The sequence below is a fragment of the Echinops telfairi genome, unplaced genomic scaffold (genome assembly GCF_000313985.2).
Source record: "Echinops telfairi isolate 266 unplaced genomic scaffold, ASM31398v2 ScPeMD7_8;HRSCAF=38, whole genome shotgun sequence".
Classification (NCBI taxonomy): Eukaryota; Metazoa; Chordata; class Mammalia; order Afrosoricida; family Tenrecidae; genus Echinops; species Echinops telfairi.
Window position 1 is genome coordinate 17,295,419 of NW_022103905.1, and position 17,301 is coordinate 17,312,719.

At 45.6% G+C, this 17,301-nt stretch overlaps 1 protein-coding gene and 1 pseudogene across 1 annotated transcript in view; one reads left to right on the forward strand and one right to left on the reverse strand.

Annotated features, from left to right (window-relative positions):
- The window catches only part of CCNB2 (cyclin B2), a 30,958-nt gene that overhangs the window by 3,168 nt on the left and 10,489 nt on the right, over positions 1-17,301 (forward strand). The window contains exons 2-7 of the mRNA XM_004709460.2: positions 798-926; positions 1,019-1,126; positions 9,401-9,571; positions 9,674-9,832; positions 11,938-12,174; positions 13,827-13,967. Of these exons, the coding sequence (XP_004709517.1) occupies positions 798-926; positions 1,019-1,126; positions 9,401-9,571; positions 9,674-9,832; positions 11,938-12,174; positions 13,827-13,967 (945 nt within the window). The remainder of the gene's footprint in view (positions 1-797; positions 927-1,018; positions 1,127-9,400; positions 9,572-9,673; positions 9,833-11,937; positions 12,175-13,826; positions 13,968-17,301) is intronic.
- Positions 12,993-13,209, reverse strand: LOC105979210 (annotated as a pseudogene).

Here is a 17,301-nt window from a genome sequence, read left to right on the forward strand (position 1 = left end):
AACCGAGAGGAATTCCTGAAACCCAAATGAAGGCTGAGCTTGATAGTGGGACAAGAGGAAAGAAAAGGAAATAGAGGAAAGAACTAGGAGGCAAATGGGCATTTATAGAGGTCTAAATACAGGCATGTATATATATAAATATAATAGGTTTAGTATTAAGGTAGCAGACGGACATGGCCTCGACTCAAGCACTCTCTCAATGCAAGAACACTTTGTTGGGGGAGGGGGGACGGGGAAAGAGCTGATACCAAAGGCTCAATGGAAAGTAAATGTCTAGAAAAGAATGGGGGCAACATCTGTACAAACATGCCTGATTCAATTGACATATGGATTGTGATAAGAGTTGTACGAGCCCCCAATACAATGATTAAACAAATTTTTTAAAGTAATGTATAGAGGAAATGAGAAGTTATTTTACATTGAGGAGACTGCAATGAATGAGATGAAATAAAATGTACGAATTGAATGTAAAGTTGATCTGCTTTGTAAATCTTGACCCAAAACAATAGAAAGTTAATCAAAACAGAACAAAAGATAGGTGCATTAAAATTATAGGGTGCTCTGGTAAGTGACTTGAAATTATCTGAAAAATAATCATTTTTCTCTGGTGTCCAAGTTCCTTACAGCAAGGTTAGTGGGAGGATCTATATAAAGAAAAATGAGTGATTTACTCAGTCTACAGTGATATTATCGATCATAAACAGCATTGTGGGGCCCAAGAAGTATCTATTTCAAATAGGTCTAGATCTTAATATTTTTATTTGCCCAAACTCTTCATTAATTTTGTCTTTTTTTAGGTGTCCAATGATTTGGAAAATGTTGACAAGGAAATTAGTTCTAAAACTAAGAGTCATGTGACTGTCAGACGGGCAGTTTTAGAAGAAATTGGAAATAGAGTGACAACCAGACCAGCACAAATAGCCAAGGTAACTGACTCCGTGTGCATGCAGGGCCGGTCCCATACAGCACTGCAGGGGAGCTTGCCAGCTCGCCCCTTCACCTTTCTTTTTCCTTGCAGAAAGCTCCGAACACGCGACTCCCTGCTCAAACCAAAACAAATGTCAAGAAACAACTAAAACCTACTGCTTCGGTGAAACCAGTGCAGGTGGAAATGTTGGCTCCAAAGGTAGGACATTCTGAATTTACCAGCAGACCTACATCGCCCGTTTTCAGCTGGGCTGTCAGGATTTCTACAACGTTTGTAAAACATTCTCCTTTGAAGCAAATAGTGTAGGAAATGAATGCATATGCTTTTTTAGTGATGGTAGCAGACTTTAATGTTGTAATCTTAAAGAGCAAAGCTAATTGCCTTAATGGCCAAGTGAATTTAATGTTTTCAGAGAGCAGTTTGGTGGCCTTTATTAAAATAATTCATCCTAACGATGAATTTGCCTAGGAATACTTTAGAAACTTATTCATCCGAAACTCAAACTCATGTAAGATCAAGGTAATCCCCAAATCCTGTGCTTAGAAACTGTAGCGTGTGTCACTAGTTAGCTTAATTAACTGGAATTAGTTAGACTTAATTAGAATTCACTAGAATGTTAACGGGCCCCACTGGCTTGTTCTCCTTCCACCATGTTCAGACGAATGCGTTCATTCCTTCATAAAATACCTGTGCAGTTACTGTGGGACAGATACTGGGGTAGGTGCTGAAGACACAACAGCTGCTTCATGCTTTTCTGTTCAAATATAGATAGAGAGATACACATAAATACACATTCACACTTACGTGTGTTTTTAGTATGTTTGAAATTTTTAGGCATGAAGCGTTGGAATAGCTTTAATTCCTAAATAGGAAATAAATATATTGTGTTAGTCCGGGTAGACGAGAGAAACAAATCCATAGAAACTCATGTGTGTGAGAGAGTTTCATATGAAGGGTAATAGCACATTAAGAAAGCATCCCAACACAGTCCAGTCCAAGGCCTTAAGTCCGATATTAGCCCATATGTCCAATACCAATCTATTAAGTCCTCTTCAGACTCATGAAACACATGCAATGACACCGAATGCAGGACGATCACAGGCCAGTGGATAGAAAGTCTTTGGATCCAGTGGCGTTGTAAGCATCTCAGTGCTGACAGGGGTCTCCGTGTGGCTTCTCCAGTTCCCAGGGCTGCATCAGGGTAGGTCCATGTGGCTTCTCAGTGATGTCTTGGAGGGAGTCATCATAGAGAGAGTCTCTCCTGCCTCTAAGGAGGAAATCCAGATTTCCCAGAATTCTCAGGAGAAAGCCATGCCCACACAGGCTTCATTGGCTATGATCTGATTGACAGACTAGACTCCACCCCTTCACTCTTAATCCTCAAATTGACAAAGGATTATATAACTACCACATATAATAAACACATTATTTTTCCAATGGTGTTTACGCTGAGTAAGAGATACTTTATCCTCAGAAAGTGAAGCACATTTAATTAGTGATCCTAGAGAATGAAGCAAATTAAACCCATGATTCTAGAGGATGATGGCCCCTGACAGCATAGGGATGAATATCACATGCCAAATGACCAAAGCTATAAGGACCGTCCTTTGGAAAGTGCACTACTGAAGGGAGAGATTTCCAAGGGACCGAGGGGTCAGATAGAATGTCACAGTAGAAGTGGGAGAAAGGTGGCCATTTGGAGGAACTAGGCTACAAGAATAAGAAAGGCATCCAAGCGGGCATGGGCCTATGATCATGTCTTCTGCATACAGAGGCTCACAAGTGCCATGTCAGGAGGTCTGTGTGAGGAGGTTGAAGGTATTGGAGGAAAGGTTGCATTTGGAGTTGAAGGCCTTGGAAGGGGGATTCTACTCTTGGGCAGTGTTATAGATTAAATTAGTTCACAAATTCTTAGTCCTGTTTTGTATTTTGGCTTTCCTTGTTATGTTAGAGACTTTGTCAGTGAGGGCATGTGAGGTGTGAGAAGAGTCAATTGGGGCAGAAAAGCATAGGTGGGGGGAGACAGATGCCTTGCCACATGGAGATTACCAAGGAGCCAATGAAAAGAGACGCGGACCTTTCCCTGAAGGTCGGGCTTTTACAAAACTTCCTCAACAGTGAGAGAGTAAATTTCTGTTCACTAGAACCACCCACTATTTCTATTGTAGCCACAATAGGTGAAGAATAGCAGCAACGAGGAACTAGTGGAAGTGTTGAGAAGAGGAACAATGAAAGAAAAGGGGTGGTGGGGAAAGGGTCGCACAATTGCCCTCACTAGAGATAGTCTGAACCAGCCAGCCCTCCCCAACTGCTTATTTGTCCTTATGTCCTTATCTGTGTGGAGTGCCAATAACAATATTGATTGTGTCGACATGTCCCAGAGCTCCTTTCAGGGACATCATCCTCTGTAGTTAGAAGGAATGATTTGGATATTATGTCTTAATCCGTAAACCCACCTTTCCTTGAAGGCTTCTAGTGACCTCATGATTAATAAACCCAAAGGGAAATGTTCAGACCTGTACTTCTTGCCCAAGGTGCTGCATGTATATAGGTCATTGTTTGAAGCATGTGCTCCCATGTTTCAGGACAGTTGGACACTGTTTCAATTGGTTATTTCCCATTTCCAGTACATCTGTCTTTTTTACTTATCCTAAGAAAATGATCAGAGGTGTCATCAAGGGTTTTTAAATAGTTTTAAAAAGTGAATAGCTCTTACACAGTAGAGAAAGGGCCTATGAGAGAAAATCCTTAAAAGCACATAACAACTCCCTGGGGGAGGGACAGCAGAGAAGAGGGCGGGGGGAGACGTCGGACAGGGTAATTTATGACAAAACTGTACTAAGTTGTGAATTATGAAGGGTTCACGAGGGAGGGGGAGGGGGAGGGAGGGGGAAAATGAGCAACTGATATTAAGGGCTGAGGTGGAGGGCAAATGTTTTGAGAATGATGAGGGCAGCGAATGTACATATGTGCTTGACACAGTGGATGTGTGTATGGATTGTGATGAGAATTGTATGAGCCCCCAATAAAATAATTAAAAAAAAAACATATGCAACCATAAATATGAGGCTTCCAAAGGTTCAGGGAAATTTTCTGTTATCTTTCGATTCCATTTTCGATGAATGTTTGGGAGCACCCTTGTGTATTTTCATAAAATGATTAAAAAACATGGAGATGCTTGTTACAGTAAGTGGAAAACTCAGGTTGTAACAGAATGTGTACACTAATCACCCCAGATTTGCTTTTTAAATTATCGATTTACTTTTTAAATTATCTATTTATATTTTTGAGTATTGTTTTGGGTCTACGATTAATTTGTTTTCTTTCCTAAAATTTTTAGACTAATTACTATAGGTACCTATCACTGTTAGAATCAGAAAGGGAGGGAAAAAATGATTTAAAAAAAACACCCCACACACAACCAAAACATAGAGAAGGAATAAAAGAAGACATTGTTCCCATGACCTCCCCAGCTCCAGTGTTCCTGTGTTCTTGGCTGAACCCTTTCTGCTCTAGCTCCCTGACAACTGAGACGCAAACTCCCGAGCCCCGTGTTGAGGGCTCGGTACGTCGGCCCTGGTGGTGCAGCAGTTAACATGCTTGGTTCTAACGCCCAGGCTGGTTGCTCAGAGGCCGAGCTCCCTTCTTTCCTTTAGGGCCACCCTGCGTGGGAATTGACTCGACAGCTCCAGGTTGCTGTTAGTCTCTTAACTCAGGTTAGGTAAAAATCACCTCTGGATGGTCTTAGTTTTAGGAGACACGAAGGGTTAATGAACAACAGTTACTTTTTCTTTTCTTTTTTTTTAACAGTTTTATTGGCACTTGATCCACCTATCATACAATTCAGTAGGTCAGAGAAGAGTTGTACAGCCATCCCCACAATCATTCTAGAACACTTTCTTCTTCCTGGTACTCCTTGGTGTTCATGTAATCGTGGCAAAGATATTCACAATACCTTCTCCAATTCAACTTCTATCTGTGTAGTTCCGTGCCGTTGGTGGCACTCTGCATGTTGTACAGCCAGTACTGGTATCCTTTTCCAAATGATCCCGTCACCATTGACAAAAACTCCAAGCCCCTAAGCAACAACTCTTCCTCCTCAACAGTTGCTTTCCATTCAAATCCACTTTTTCCTCAGGAACTTTGTACAAAAATTACTATAAGTTCACGGCTGGCAGAGAGCCGTCTCCTGGCAGGTGAGCCCTCTGCTGGTCTGCCTGCTAGTGGCTGATCTGGGCCCTCTGGCTTTCAGTGTGTGCCTGCTCTCTGCAGAGAGGAGCCCTGGTGGTGGCATGGTAGAGTGCTCAGCCCCTGGCTGCAGAGGCTCGGAGCCTCCCCAGCAGCTCCGTAGGAGAAAGGCCCTCTGTGAAGATAAGCTATGAAAGAAGGCCTGTCACGTGGGTGCCACGAGTCAGAATGGACTGCAGGGCACCCAGCAGCAGCGATCTGCAGCGTCCTCGCTGCTCCTGCGCAGCCAGTCCCTGCAGCTGTGGGAACGCCAGCTCAGCTCGACGGCTTCCAGCCGCGGGACACTCTGCAGCTTAAACCTGGGGCTGACATCATGGAGGCAGATGTTCCCAGCCTTCTCACTGCAGGCACACTGTCTTTGCAAAACTGCAAGACGGCAGCTTGCTTTATTTAGAAAGACTGAAGGGGAGTGACTCAGAGCCCTGCCTGAGACCCTGAAGGAGTGCTAGCCCTTGGCAGCTCTTCTCAGACACTTACTTCCTGCACAGTTTCAGGAACAGCCGGATTTTGCTGACTCATGAATAAGTGTTTTGAAAGGAAGGCTATTCAGTGACCACTTGTTTGTTGGGCTCTAGGAAAATCAGTTAAGTAAACAAATCATCTATCCTGCCTTCAGTAGCACCCAGCGTCGTTGGGACGCAAAGAGTGAACATTGAAACATGCCATCACAGAGCTGAGCTAGAAATTCAGATGGATTTTGAGGTTCACAGACTTGATTTGAACCTAAAATTCAATGATAGTCATTATTGAAATGGATGTTTTATGGCCTAACTTTACCAAATGCAAAATCTGTGTAAAAGGGACAGAAGCAACAACTGTCCTTTTTTTGGTTAGTGCTTTTTATCTAACTTAAGTAAGAAATGCATAATTATTAAAAGCAAACAGAGAGACAGAGTTGGTGTAGGAACTCCCCTAGTGGAGAGTACACAGAATAAAATGTCACTTTATTTTCACTGCCTTCCAAACTCCATTCTCTACAGCTAATCTTATGACACGGATCCTAGCAGCCTCGTGGATAACAGCCTGGGCTGCTAGCTGCAACGTCACTGAGAGGGAGAAAGAGTGGCAGTCTGCTCCCAGAAAGATTTATCACCTTGGAAATTCTGTGACCCTACTTTGTCCCGTAGGGTCACCATGAGCAAGAACCAACTCAATAGCAGTTGGTTGTTGTCATTGTAGTGATAGAGGTGGCTGTACCTTTCTAGGGTGTTGGTATGCTATCTCTCTGTCTCTGTCAGTCTCTTGTCTGCCGCACGCACTGTAGGATCTGGATATACATAATGGCACGATGAGTCTGAAGCAACCTTTTGGCAGCTAACAACGCTGACAGTGCATGGTGCACACGTACCTAGAACCAACAAGGAACTGATTGTCCTGCAATCCAGTTTTCCTTTGCGTTCCTTTCCTCAATTGTCACCCAGTGGTTAACTTATCACAAATTTAGCAAATGAGCCCAGGGGGAGCTGTGGCTTAAACTTTGGGCTCCTAACCCCCAAGTTGCCTGCTCAAACTATTGCTTAGGAGAAAGACGAGGCTGTCCCCTTAAAGATTTACAGTCTCACAATCAATCTAATGTTTTATCAAAACCTATGTCGGTACCTATCCATCTACATTTAGTGCTGTGCAGATTCTTCCTCTCAGTGGCTCCGGCTCAGTCCAGTGCTCCCAGGGGAGACCTGAAGTAGTCTTTACCCACCTTCCCCAGCTCCTCACATGTAACCCACTGCTGTGGGGTGATTCCGACCCTGCAGAGTGCTTCCCAGGCTGTCCTCCTCAGGAGAACAGCTGGTGAGTTTGTTTGGCTCGGACTTTTTACTTGTCTCCCACACCCCCTCCACTGCTCATTTGTTGTTCTAGTTTGAAGATTTTCCTTCGCCGATCACTTTTGTCCTTCAAAAGTTTGTGGCAGCGAATTGGACGTGTAGAAATGGTTGGGGTGGGAAGTGTTTTATTATGTATATTTCACCTCAATAAAAATATATTTTTGAAGTTTCTAGCAGTTGGTTAGCCGGTGCCATCTGTACCCTGGTATGCAGCAGACTCGGGATAGAGAATTGTGCAGCTGGCCATGCAGTTGGGCTCCGGCAACCATCTGAACAGTAGAACCTAAGAGGGTCTTCAACTCAATTATGTTAGAGTCCAAAAAGAATTGCTTTCAAGAAACTGCAAGTTAAGTTCTACACCAAGTCTCCTTGTCTCATCCTGGAGGTTTTTGGATATGATTAAACTTAGACTCCCTTTTCAACGGGACACTAATGAAGATTCACAACCAGAGGTAGTAACTTCCAGAGATGTGCCAAGAAGCTTTTCTTTAAACTAGGTGTCCTGTACTGCCCTCCTTTCCTGGGGGGTCCACTAATGTCTATCCTTGAAACCCTTTCGAAGGAAACCCCATCAGCTTATTAAAAGGCACATCTGATTCCATTCATGTGTGCAAAATTCCTGTGCCTTTGCACGAACCCCAAGCCTGCTGAAGCTGTTGCCCACTTTTCCAGTCGCCTTCTCCCACCACATGCTATGCTTCCACCAAGTCCAGTCAGCTTCCGATGGCCTGCAGTTGGTTGCTTCTCCTGGCGTTTTGGATGGGCTTTCCTTTTGCCAGCTCGTTTTCCTCCAGGTCTCCTTTCCCTCTCTGGGAACCTTAGGTTTCTCTTCAGGGCACCATGCACCTCCTGTCATTGATAACAGCGTCTTGAAATCCGGACACTCGTCAGTAAATGGCCTGTATGCCTTTGCTCCCCTGGCCTGCTGTTCATTTAAAAACCATTGATTCGAACTGATAGTTTTCATTTTTTGGTTTTGTTTTGATTTACCATTCCTAACCCTGGAGGCTGTAATCATGGAGCTTTCAAGGAGATTGAAGTTGTATGTTTTATTATAGAACTTTCTCTTTGATTATGGATTTTTAATACCTGAAGACAGACTCCTTATAGCCTAGGAGTATTGTTGTGTTTCACTTTGAGAGAGACGCATTATTCATTGTAAGAGTAATGCTTTATTTATATTGCAATCCCAAAGACGTCTTCAACTGAAATATGAAAATTTAATTTGCGTGATTTAAAACTTTTTGATTTTTTAATAATAAATAATCTATAAGAAGATAAAGTACTAGGTTGTGCATTTACTTGGTCTAGGCTTCCTCCTCCTATTTTATTCATAGACTGGAACATGCTTTCTTGCTTCCTGGTTGCCAACTTCTGGATTTAGAATTCATTAGTTGGAGAGAAGCAACCATTACATTTGCAGAAGAGACTACTGCTAAAGAGAATGATCACTTTCAATACTTTCTGAACTCAGATGCCTCCGTTTTTCATTCAATATTTATTGAGCACCTACTGGGTGCCAAGGATTGTAATAGATATTTGAGAGATCTTAGTGGACCAAACTAATGAAAATAAATGTTTTTTTAAAGAGCTTGCGTGCTAGCAGAAGTTGACAGACAATAAAAACTATCAGTTCTGTAGGATATTATAAGGTCACACTATGGGGGAAAACAACAGTAGGAGAGATTAGCCCTGTGTGTACGGGAGTGGAGTGAAATGGGACAGGTTGTATAAGTAGGCGGTCAGGGCAGATCTCATCGGGAAGGTAATATTTAAGCACAACGTGAATGTGTGAGGCTTCAACCATGTGGATCTGAGAGCAAGAGCCTTCCTGCAGGGAGCAGCGAGGCTGCTGTGGAGGAGCCAAGGGGAGAGTGGTTTAGAGGGAGACAGTGGGGGGTCATGGGGATGGGAGGCAAGTAGAGTAGGGACCAGCACATGCAAGGCCTATTGGCCATTGTGAGGACTTAGGTTTATATTAACAGTGAAATTGCTAGTTGCCCTGGAGTTGATTCTGACTCTTGGTGGACCCCGTGAGCAGAGTAGACCTGCTCCATGGGTTTTCAAGGTATGACCTTTGGGAAGCGGGTTGCCAGGCCAGCCTCCTGAGGTGCCTCTGGGTCCGATGGAACCTTTCAGCTAGACGGTCAATGTTTAACTGTGTGTACCACCCCGGGCGTGAAATTAGAGGGTGTTAAGCCAGAATAGTTCTTATAAAATCTTTTCTACAATTTACCTTATTTACCTTTACTTTTTACTTTGAAGTGTGTTTGTTGTAGCTTCAGTGTATTTCAAGAAAGCATGTGATGCCGACCTTTCAGCCAGCTGGCTCCATCCATGTTGGTCACTAAGGTGACCCCTAAGGTGGCGGTCATGCCTGGGCTTTACTTTGTTGCCACAGGGGCCGCCTCCCTCACTTGAGGAGGTCTCCATGAAGGAAGAGAAACTGTGTCGAGCTTTCTCGGATGCACTGCTTTGCAAAATGGAAGACATAGACCACGCAGACGGGGAGAACCCCCAGCTGTGCAGTGCCTACGTTAAGGACATCTATCAGTACCTCAGGCAGCTTGAGGTAAGCAGGCCTCGTGCTCTGGCAGTGCCAGCAGTGTGGGCTTTACAGCCAAGCTGGGAGGGGAATGAGCTCCGGTCCTTAAACTCTTCACTCCTCCAACAGGTCCTGCAGTCCATCAACCCACATTTCTTAGATGGAAGTGATATCAATGGACGCATGCGTGCCATTCTGGTGGACTGGCTCGTGCAAGTCCACTCTAAGTTCAGGCTTCTGCAGGAAACGCTGTACATGTGCATCGCCATTATGGACCGCTTTTTACAGGTAAGGGGGGGGCGGGGGGGTGATCGTTGTCTAGGGTTACTCTAACAGAAGGGCCACAGTAGATGGCTTTAACAAACCTATTCTCACACAGTTTAGGAATCAAGGTGTCCAATTTCTTGGTGCCTGCTCTAGGGGAAGACTTAGTCTCTCTGTCTCTTGGTTCTCGTGGGTACCCAGCACAGAGACCCCAGATCCAAAAAATTTACTCTGCTTCCAGCTCTTCTTTCTTGGTGGTAGTCTATCCCTTGCTCTCAGCGGTGATATAGGCCACACCCCAGGGAAAACTCCCATTCTGTCTAATCAGGCCTGTCCCCTGATCCTACCTAATCCCACTACATCAGAGCAGAGGTCATCACATCATGGGCACAGTGACACCATTATATAACTGCCACATTCCGCAACAGCCAAGCCTCGGAGAATGATGGCCTAGCCTAGTTAACACAGGTATGCTTTGGAGACACCGTCCTGCCTACGAGAGTGGAACGTCATAAACATCATGCCAGTGGCCCATCAAACACTGCACTTAGGCTTTGTGGGGAGAATGCTAGAGTGTGCTACCTGGGAAGGAAACACACAAAGCCACTGGAAGAGAAGCCCAAGACTTTAGGTGCTTAAAGGACATATAGCACAGTTTCGGCCAGCTTTATCTTTGTTAAACCGACTGCTGCTGGGTGCTTTTATAAGTCAACCTGCTAACCAGTGCTCTGTGTGGGCAGGGGCAGGGGGCCTGTGCTGTCTGTCACAGGCCTTCACCAGACACATGGTATCCGCCCTGCAGACCCTGCTTTTCTAGGCCTCCTTGCACAGCTGTCTGCTGTTCAGTTTTCTCATCTAGGAAATGGCTAGAAGACCTCAAAGATGGCAGCCAGCAGCTCTGGGGCCGAATAGCTCTCGAAGTAATGCTGAAGTGTAAACATAAACAAGAGAAAGTATGCGCGCGGTGAAACGAAACTGAGGCACAAAGAGGGTGTGGGAGGCAGGTAGAACCTTCAAAATATTTGTCAGCTGCTCAGTCCGACCCAGATCCAGACCCTGACCAGGATAAGCCAGGTAAACACAAAGAACCTGGAGAGAAGCTCTTTCCTATTCCCTGACTGAGATCCCTACGCTCAGAAGCATTGGGAGAGATCCTTCAAGCTGGAGGAATGTGCTTTCCATCAGGATTGAAGAAATTTGCCCCCTCGCTGCCATAAAATCAGTTCTAAGTCCTAGCAGCCCAAACGGACAGAGAGTATAACTCTGGAGTTTTCGAGACTATTTGCAGGAGCAGACAGCCTAACTTTTCTTCCTCTGGGCAGCTGGTGGTTCAACCAGTCCATCACCAGGGGCCTCCAACTCCTGATTCCAACACACTGCCATGGAGCTGATGACACACACAAAGACCTAGTGGGCAGGGTAGAACTGCTGCCCTGGCGGGTTTCCGAGACTCTCCCATTGTTAACAGGAGTAAAAGTCTCATCTTTCTCCTTTGGAGCTGCAAGTGCCTTTGAACTATTGACCTTGCAGTTAGCAGATCAACATGTAACCCACTACTCTGACAGGTGCCCCTAGGCATCCATTAGGTTCCTGTGTTTTCACTCAGCCTCATTTCGATGTAGATTTGTCTGTCTACCGATTCAGGGCTGCCACAGACTTTGAAGGCAGGATGATCAGGGAGGAGCAGTGATTTGGAATTTGGTCATTAGGCTTGGATTCCTACTTACCGTACACACTCGAGTATAAGCCGACCCGAATAGCAGCCGAGGCACTTAATTTTACCACAAAAACTGCATTAAAAATGTCTGAAAAACTCCGCTTCTCCACGAGGCTCTACAGTCAGTCTTCCCTACTCAATACTTGTGTGAGCTTCAGTGGCTTCTGAATCTCTTCTTAGGCCATCTGTGTGTCGATGGGAATAGGATTTTTGGTGAGAACTTCATGAGATAGCATGTTTAGAGGCTCAGCGCTGTGCCTGGCACACAGCACTCAGGGAAAACAGTTGGTGGTAGGGGCACGAGCAAAGCCGCTGTGCGGTTCTCCCGGACTTGGCCCCCTCCCCACATTTACATCCAAGGGGCAGACCCTCTTGTCAGACGGGACTTCTGAAAAGCTTTTGCTTCAATTAGATGCAGCCCGTCTCGCGCAAGAAGCTTCAACTGGTTGGGATTACAGCTCTGCTTTTGGCTTCCAAGTATGAGGAGATGTTTTCTCCAAATATCGAAGACTTCGTGTATATCACAGACAATGCGTACAGCAGTTCCCAGATCCGAGAAATGGAGACGCTCATTCTGAAAGAGTTGAGATTTGAGTTGGGTCGCCCCTTGCCCCTACACTTCTTACGTAGGGCATCAAAAGCTGGAGAGGTAAGTTTTGGCAACACCATGGGAGCTGTGATTGTGCTGCTTGATGTCTCCTCCCAGGAACAGTGCTCTTAATTCGAGGGAAGCGAATGAGCTCATCGCAGGCATCGCTTAGGTAATGAATGACCTGACACTGTCCAGTGTCCTGTGAGGGAGAAGTAGACGAAGTGGGTTTGAATGCCTCCACCCCACCCTACCCCCACTCTGCAAGGTCATAATCACAGTTGTGGTCTGGCTGTTCTTTTTTTTTTTTTTAAGATCATTTGGGAGCTATTACAACTCTTGTCACAGCCCCATACATCAATTGTATCAGACACATTTGTACATATGTTGACATCTTTCTTTTCTAGACATTTACTTTCTTTCCTTTTTTTTTTTTAACAACTCCAAATCAGCTTTATTTTACACAAAAAGGTCGTATTTAGCAAAATACACACTGAGAACAGAGTTGCTGTAGCCCAGGGGACAAGGCAGGGAGGTGACCAGCCTTCCAGGGGCCTGCTGGGGACAAGGGGTTGGAAAGGAAGTAGTCTTGGTGCTGGCTAGGTGCTGAGTGGGGAGGGGGCACGGGAAGGTGAAGGCTCCCCATGGATCAGCACTGATGGCAGGTCTTGGGAAGAGGGGATTCACAGTGACCTGGCGGCTCACAGTTGGAGGGCCCTCGGCCAGTGCTGCAGACCGGAGTGGGCTAGGCCCTGCTTCCTGAAGGGTGCCCGCCCAGGGACACAGGGTGGGAAGTGCGACTCGGGGTGGAGGCCTGGGAGAGGTCAGTGCTCTGCGGTGGCCGGCAAGGTCCAGGCGAGGAGGCGAGGGCTCTTCCCTTACATTCTGGGGTTGCGCTCTGTCTCGGCCAGGCACTCTCTGACCAGGGCCCCGGGCGTGGATGATGCCTCTCTTCCGGCGCTCCTTAGCACTCTTGCTTCCGGCATAGGTGGGCCGGCTCTCGGTGCCCATTTCCTCTATGACTGCCAGCAGGTCAGTGTAGGTGCTCTGGGAGCCCTGAGTGCCGGGTGGCTTCATGGCCAGCACATAGCCCATGAAAGGCGGTCCAAAGTCATTAAACGGTGTAGACATTTACTTTCTATTGAGCCCTTGGGATCAGCTCCTCTTTTTTTCTCTTCCCCCACCCCCACCTTCATGGCCCCTTGATAGATTATCTCGCACTGACTTCTGCCTCCTTTCCCTTCCCCTCTGGTTTCTGTTGTTCTTCCCCTGGAGGGGTGTGTGTGGTTGTGTGCCATTCACTGCGATTGGTATCTCCTTCCTCCCTCTCCTCCCTTCCCCTATCCTTTTTGTATCGCTGTTCCCATTCCTGTTCCTGGATTCCGTGTGTCGTGAGCTGTATCTCTTGCCTATAACTATGTACGTGTTCCGGTCCAGTCCAGGGTGGGAAGCAGCACTGGGGTCATGACAGTGGGAGGTGAGGAGGCCTCAAGGAACCAGTGCTCTACTGCACGCTGACTGACTCATCCCTTCCCCAAGACCCCTCTGTGGGGGGATGTTCCATTGTCTGCAAATGGGCTTTGGTTCTCCTCTCCGACCCCTTCATTCATTCTCACCAACGCGTTCCTGTTTGTTGTTTGTGATGAATCTTGTGCTGCCTGTTACCCGGTCCCGGTGACCCCTCACAGTTGATCCTGGCTGTTCCTCTGCAGGTGGATGTTGAGCAGCACACTTTAGCCAAGTACTTGATGGAGCTGACTCTCATGGACTATGACATGGTGCACTATCACCCTTCTAAGGTGGCAGCGGCCGCCTCCTGCTTGTCTCAGAAGGTTCTGGACCAAGGAAAATGGGTAAGTGCTGGATTTAAGAAGAAAAGAAATTAGTTGAGTCCTCTTGGTATGAAAGGACTTAACATTTCTAGAATGCTAACCTTGAAGCAATGTTCAAAGTCCTAAAGAGAAAGCTGCTCCAGAGAACCTAGATGTCCTTCTGCATACGTCTGCCCCTGTATGCAAATGCAGTGTGGACCAGGAACCGAATGAGCAACTCCACTAACAGCTGATGAGGTGTGATTTCTGGCATATATTTTTTTTTTTTTCTGGCATATTTTTTAATCTAGTCCTTTCACACTAGACAAGCCAACACCTGCCCGACTTGGCTGGTGACGACAGTGTGCACCATCACTAGCGTAGATGAGGAACTGCTCTCTGGGTCCTTGTTTCACAGCTTCCAGGACCACAGGGAAACAAGGTTGGGGTGGGGGGTAGGGGTGAGCTGTGGAATATTCCCTGGCTGAGGGAGGGGCCAATTCAAGGCTGCAGTAAGAGGTGTTCTATTCTGTAGTTATGAGAGGTGGGGGGCAGACAGTCTCCTCAAAACCCAGGAGGTAATGAGAACCCATCTTAGAGGAGCCTCCAAGGGGACCTAGGGACAGAGGGAACCTCCCATTGGGAGATGGCTCAGGACAGCTTGTCCCTGACCTGCCATCCTCCCCCGCCATCTTCAGAGGGATCACAGTGCTTTGTGGAGACAAGTTCCCTGGGCTAGGCCTCTGTCTGCCATGTCTGGGCAGAGACATGTGAGGTTCCCAAGGGGCCTCAGGCACAGTATTTGCATTTACTAAGAGGACATAGGTGAGACACGAATGCAAACAGATGCACGTGTGGGTGGACGGGCAACACGGTAGGAGCTTGGATCTGGGAGCAGAAGTGTTCACTGTAACTTTTTATATAGTGTTCGGTTTTTGAACAATCAGAATGTTTTTGTTTATTCCCATTCACAAAGGGAATGTATTTGTTTTAAATTAAAAGATCATTTTATTGGGGGCTCTTAGAGCTCTTATCACAATCCATACATCAATTGTATCAAGCACATTTGTAAGTATGCTGTCTTCATTATTTTCTAAACATTTACTTTCTATGTGAGCCCTGGGTATCGGCTCCTCTTTTCCCCCCCTCCCTCGCCTCCTCCCACCCTTGTGACCCCTTGATAAATTATTATTATTTTCATATCTTACATCGACGGCTGTCTCCTTTCCCCCATGGTTTCTGTTGTTGATCCCCCCCTGAGGGTGAGGTGGTGGTGGTGGTGTTTGAGTTGATCATGAAAGTCTCAAAAACCAGAGGAAGATTGTGTGTTTCATCGGTGCTATACTCCACCCTGGTTGACTCATCCCTTCCTTGTGACCTTTCTGTGAGGGATGTCCCATTGCCTACAGATGAGTTGGGGGTCTCTGCTGCGAGCTCCCTCGTTCTAACAATATGTTTTTTGTTTGTTTGGGGTCTTCCGATACCTGTTACCTGATCCCATCAACACCTCATGATCACATGTGCTGGTGTGCTCCTTCCATGATTAGAATGTTTTATGCACAACTTAAAATAGAGTTCAATCAACTTAGGGAGACTATTCACAAACTGGCAGCAGAATACAGCGGAAAGAATTAATTGAAATAACTTTTTTATAGGAGTGAAATTCATTCATATAACATAGAAACCAACCATTTTATAGTGAACATTCCGTGAGTGGCATTTATTGTGATTGCATTGTATGACGACTGCCTCAATCTCACCCCAAACATTCTGGCCAAGAAGGAACCTGCTGAGCAGTTACTCTCAGTTCCACCTCCCTGCCTGCCCGCCTGCTTGCAGCCCCCTTGGTTTACTGTCTCTGAATTTCTCTATGCTGGGCTTTTCATATAAATGGAATCATATGAGACTGGACCTTTTGTACACATAACTTAAGTGCCTGTTTCCAAATAACTTGAATACCGCACTCTCACTTCACACTTGAGTAGGCTAGAAAGTTCGACTATACAAAAAAGCAAGAATGATAAGGACACTTGAAGTTTACTTAGCTTATTGTTGATAGAAATCGATTGTATGTATGTTGGAGCATCTACAAATTCACTGCCATTGGGTGCATTTGGACTCACAGTGACCCTCCGGGACAGCATGGCACTGGCCTTGTGGCTTCCTGAGACTGTCAGTCTTCGTCGGAGCAGGAGCCTCATCCTCCTGCAGCAGGGCTGGCGGTTTCCACTGCTGACCTGACTGTTTGCAGCCCAATTCATATAAGCAAGTAAATTTATTCCATTTAAGATTAAAAATCTTTCCATATAAGGGGTGGAGGAGAAAAATGAGGAGCTGATTCCAGGAGCCCAAGTGGAAAGCGAGAGTTTTGAGAATGAATGTATAAGTGTGCTTTACACAATTGATGTATGTGTGGATTGTGATAAGAGTTGTATGAGCCCCTAATAAAATGATAAATAAAAAAACTTTAAACTTAAAGAGAATGCCTACAAATACTTAGCAAACCCCCTGGCGCATAAAGGGGAGCCGATATCAAGGAGTTCAAGAAGAAAGAAAATGTTTGATTGTGGTAGCAATTGTACAATACTGCTTGATGTGATTGAACTATGGAATAGTGTATCTGTAAGAGCTCCCAATAAAATGATTAAAAATTTAAAAAGCAAACAAGCAAAAATATCTTCCCTTATAATAGAGATGTTTGAAAAGGCAGAGCCCCTCAGCTATTGGTAACTTGGTAATGCAAGTGTCCAGAAACAGACCTCCTTCTTGGATCTGGGATACTTCATACTGTTACCTACTTAGGAAGAAGGCTTCCCAAGAGCAATGGTTGATGCCAGGGCCCGGCAGTGACAGTAAGAACAAGGAAAGCCTAGAACCTCTGTACCTACAAGCAAAACCTTACAAAGGTGGTCACCGAACTGCTTACCAACCAAGTCGTTGGTCCCTCGGGAGAAAGATGATGCCGTTTGTGCTCCTGTAAAATTTCTAGTCTCCCAAAGGGGGTCGGGGGAGGCGTTATGACCCAGAATCACTGAGTTGGAATTGACTGATGGCAGTGAGTTGGGAATTTATAGGATCATTGCAAACCACCAATAGGAAATGGCTTGAAGGGGCTCTGACTGACCCCCGGTTTGGTTCAATTTGAGCATCTAAAAGAATAATGAGGAAAGTAGATTCTAATGTCACTAAAAAAAGAATCTACAGTTTGTTTTTTTATTAATCATTTTATTAGCGGCTCATATAACTCATCACAATCCATGCATACATCATTTGTGTCCAGCACATTAGTACATATGTTGACTTCATCATTCTCACAACACCCACTTTCCACTTGAGCCCTTGGTGTCAGCTCATTTTCCTCCTCCCTCCCCCTGAA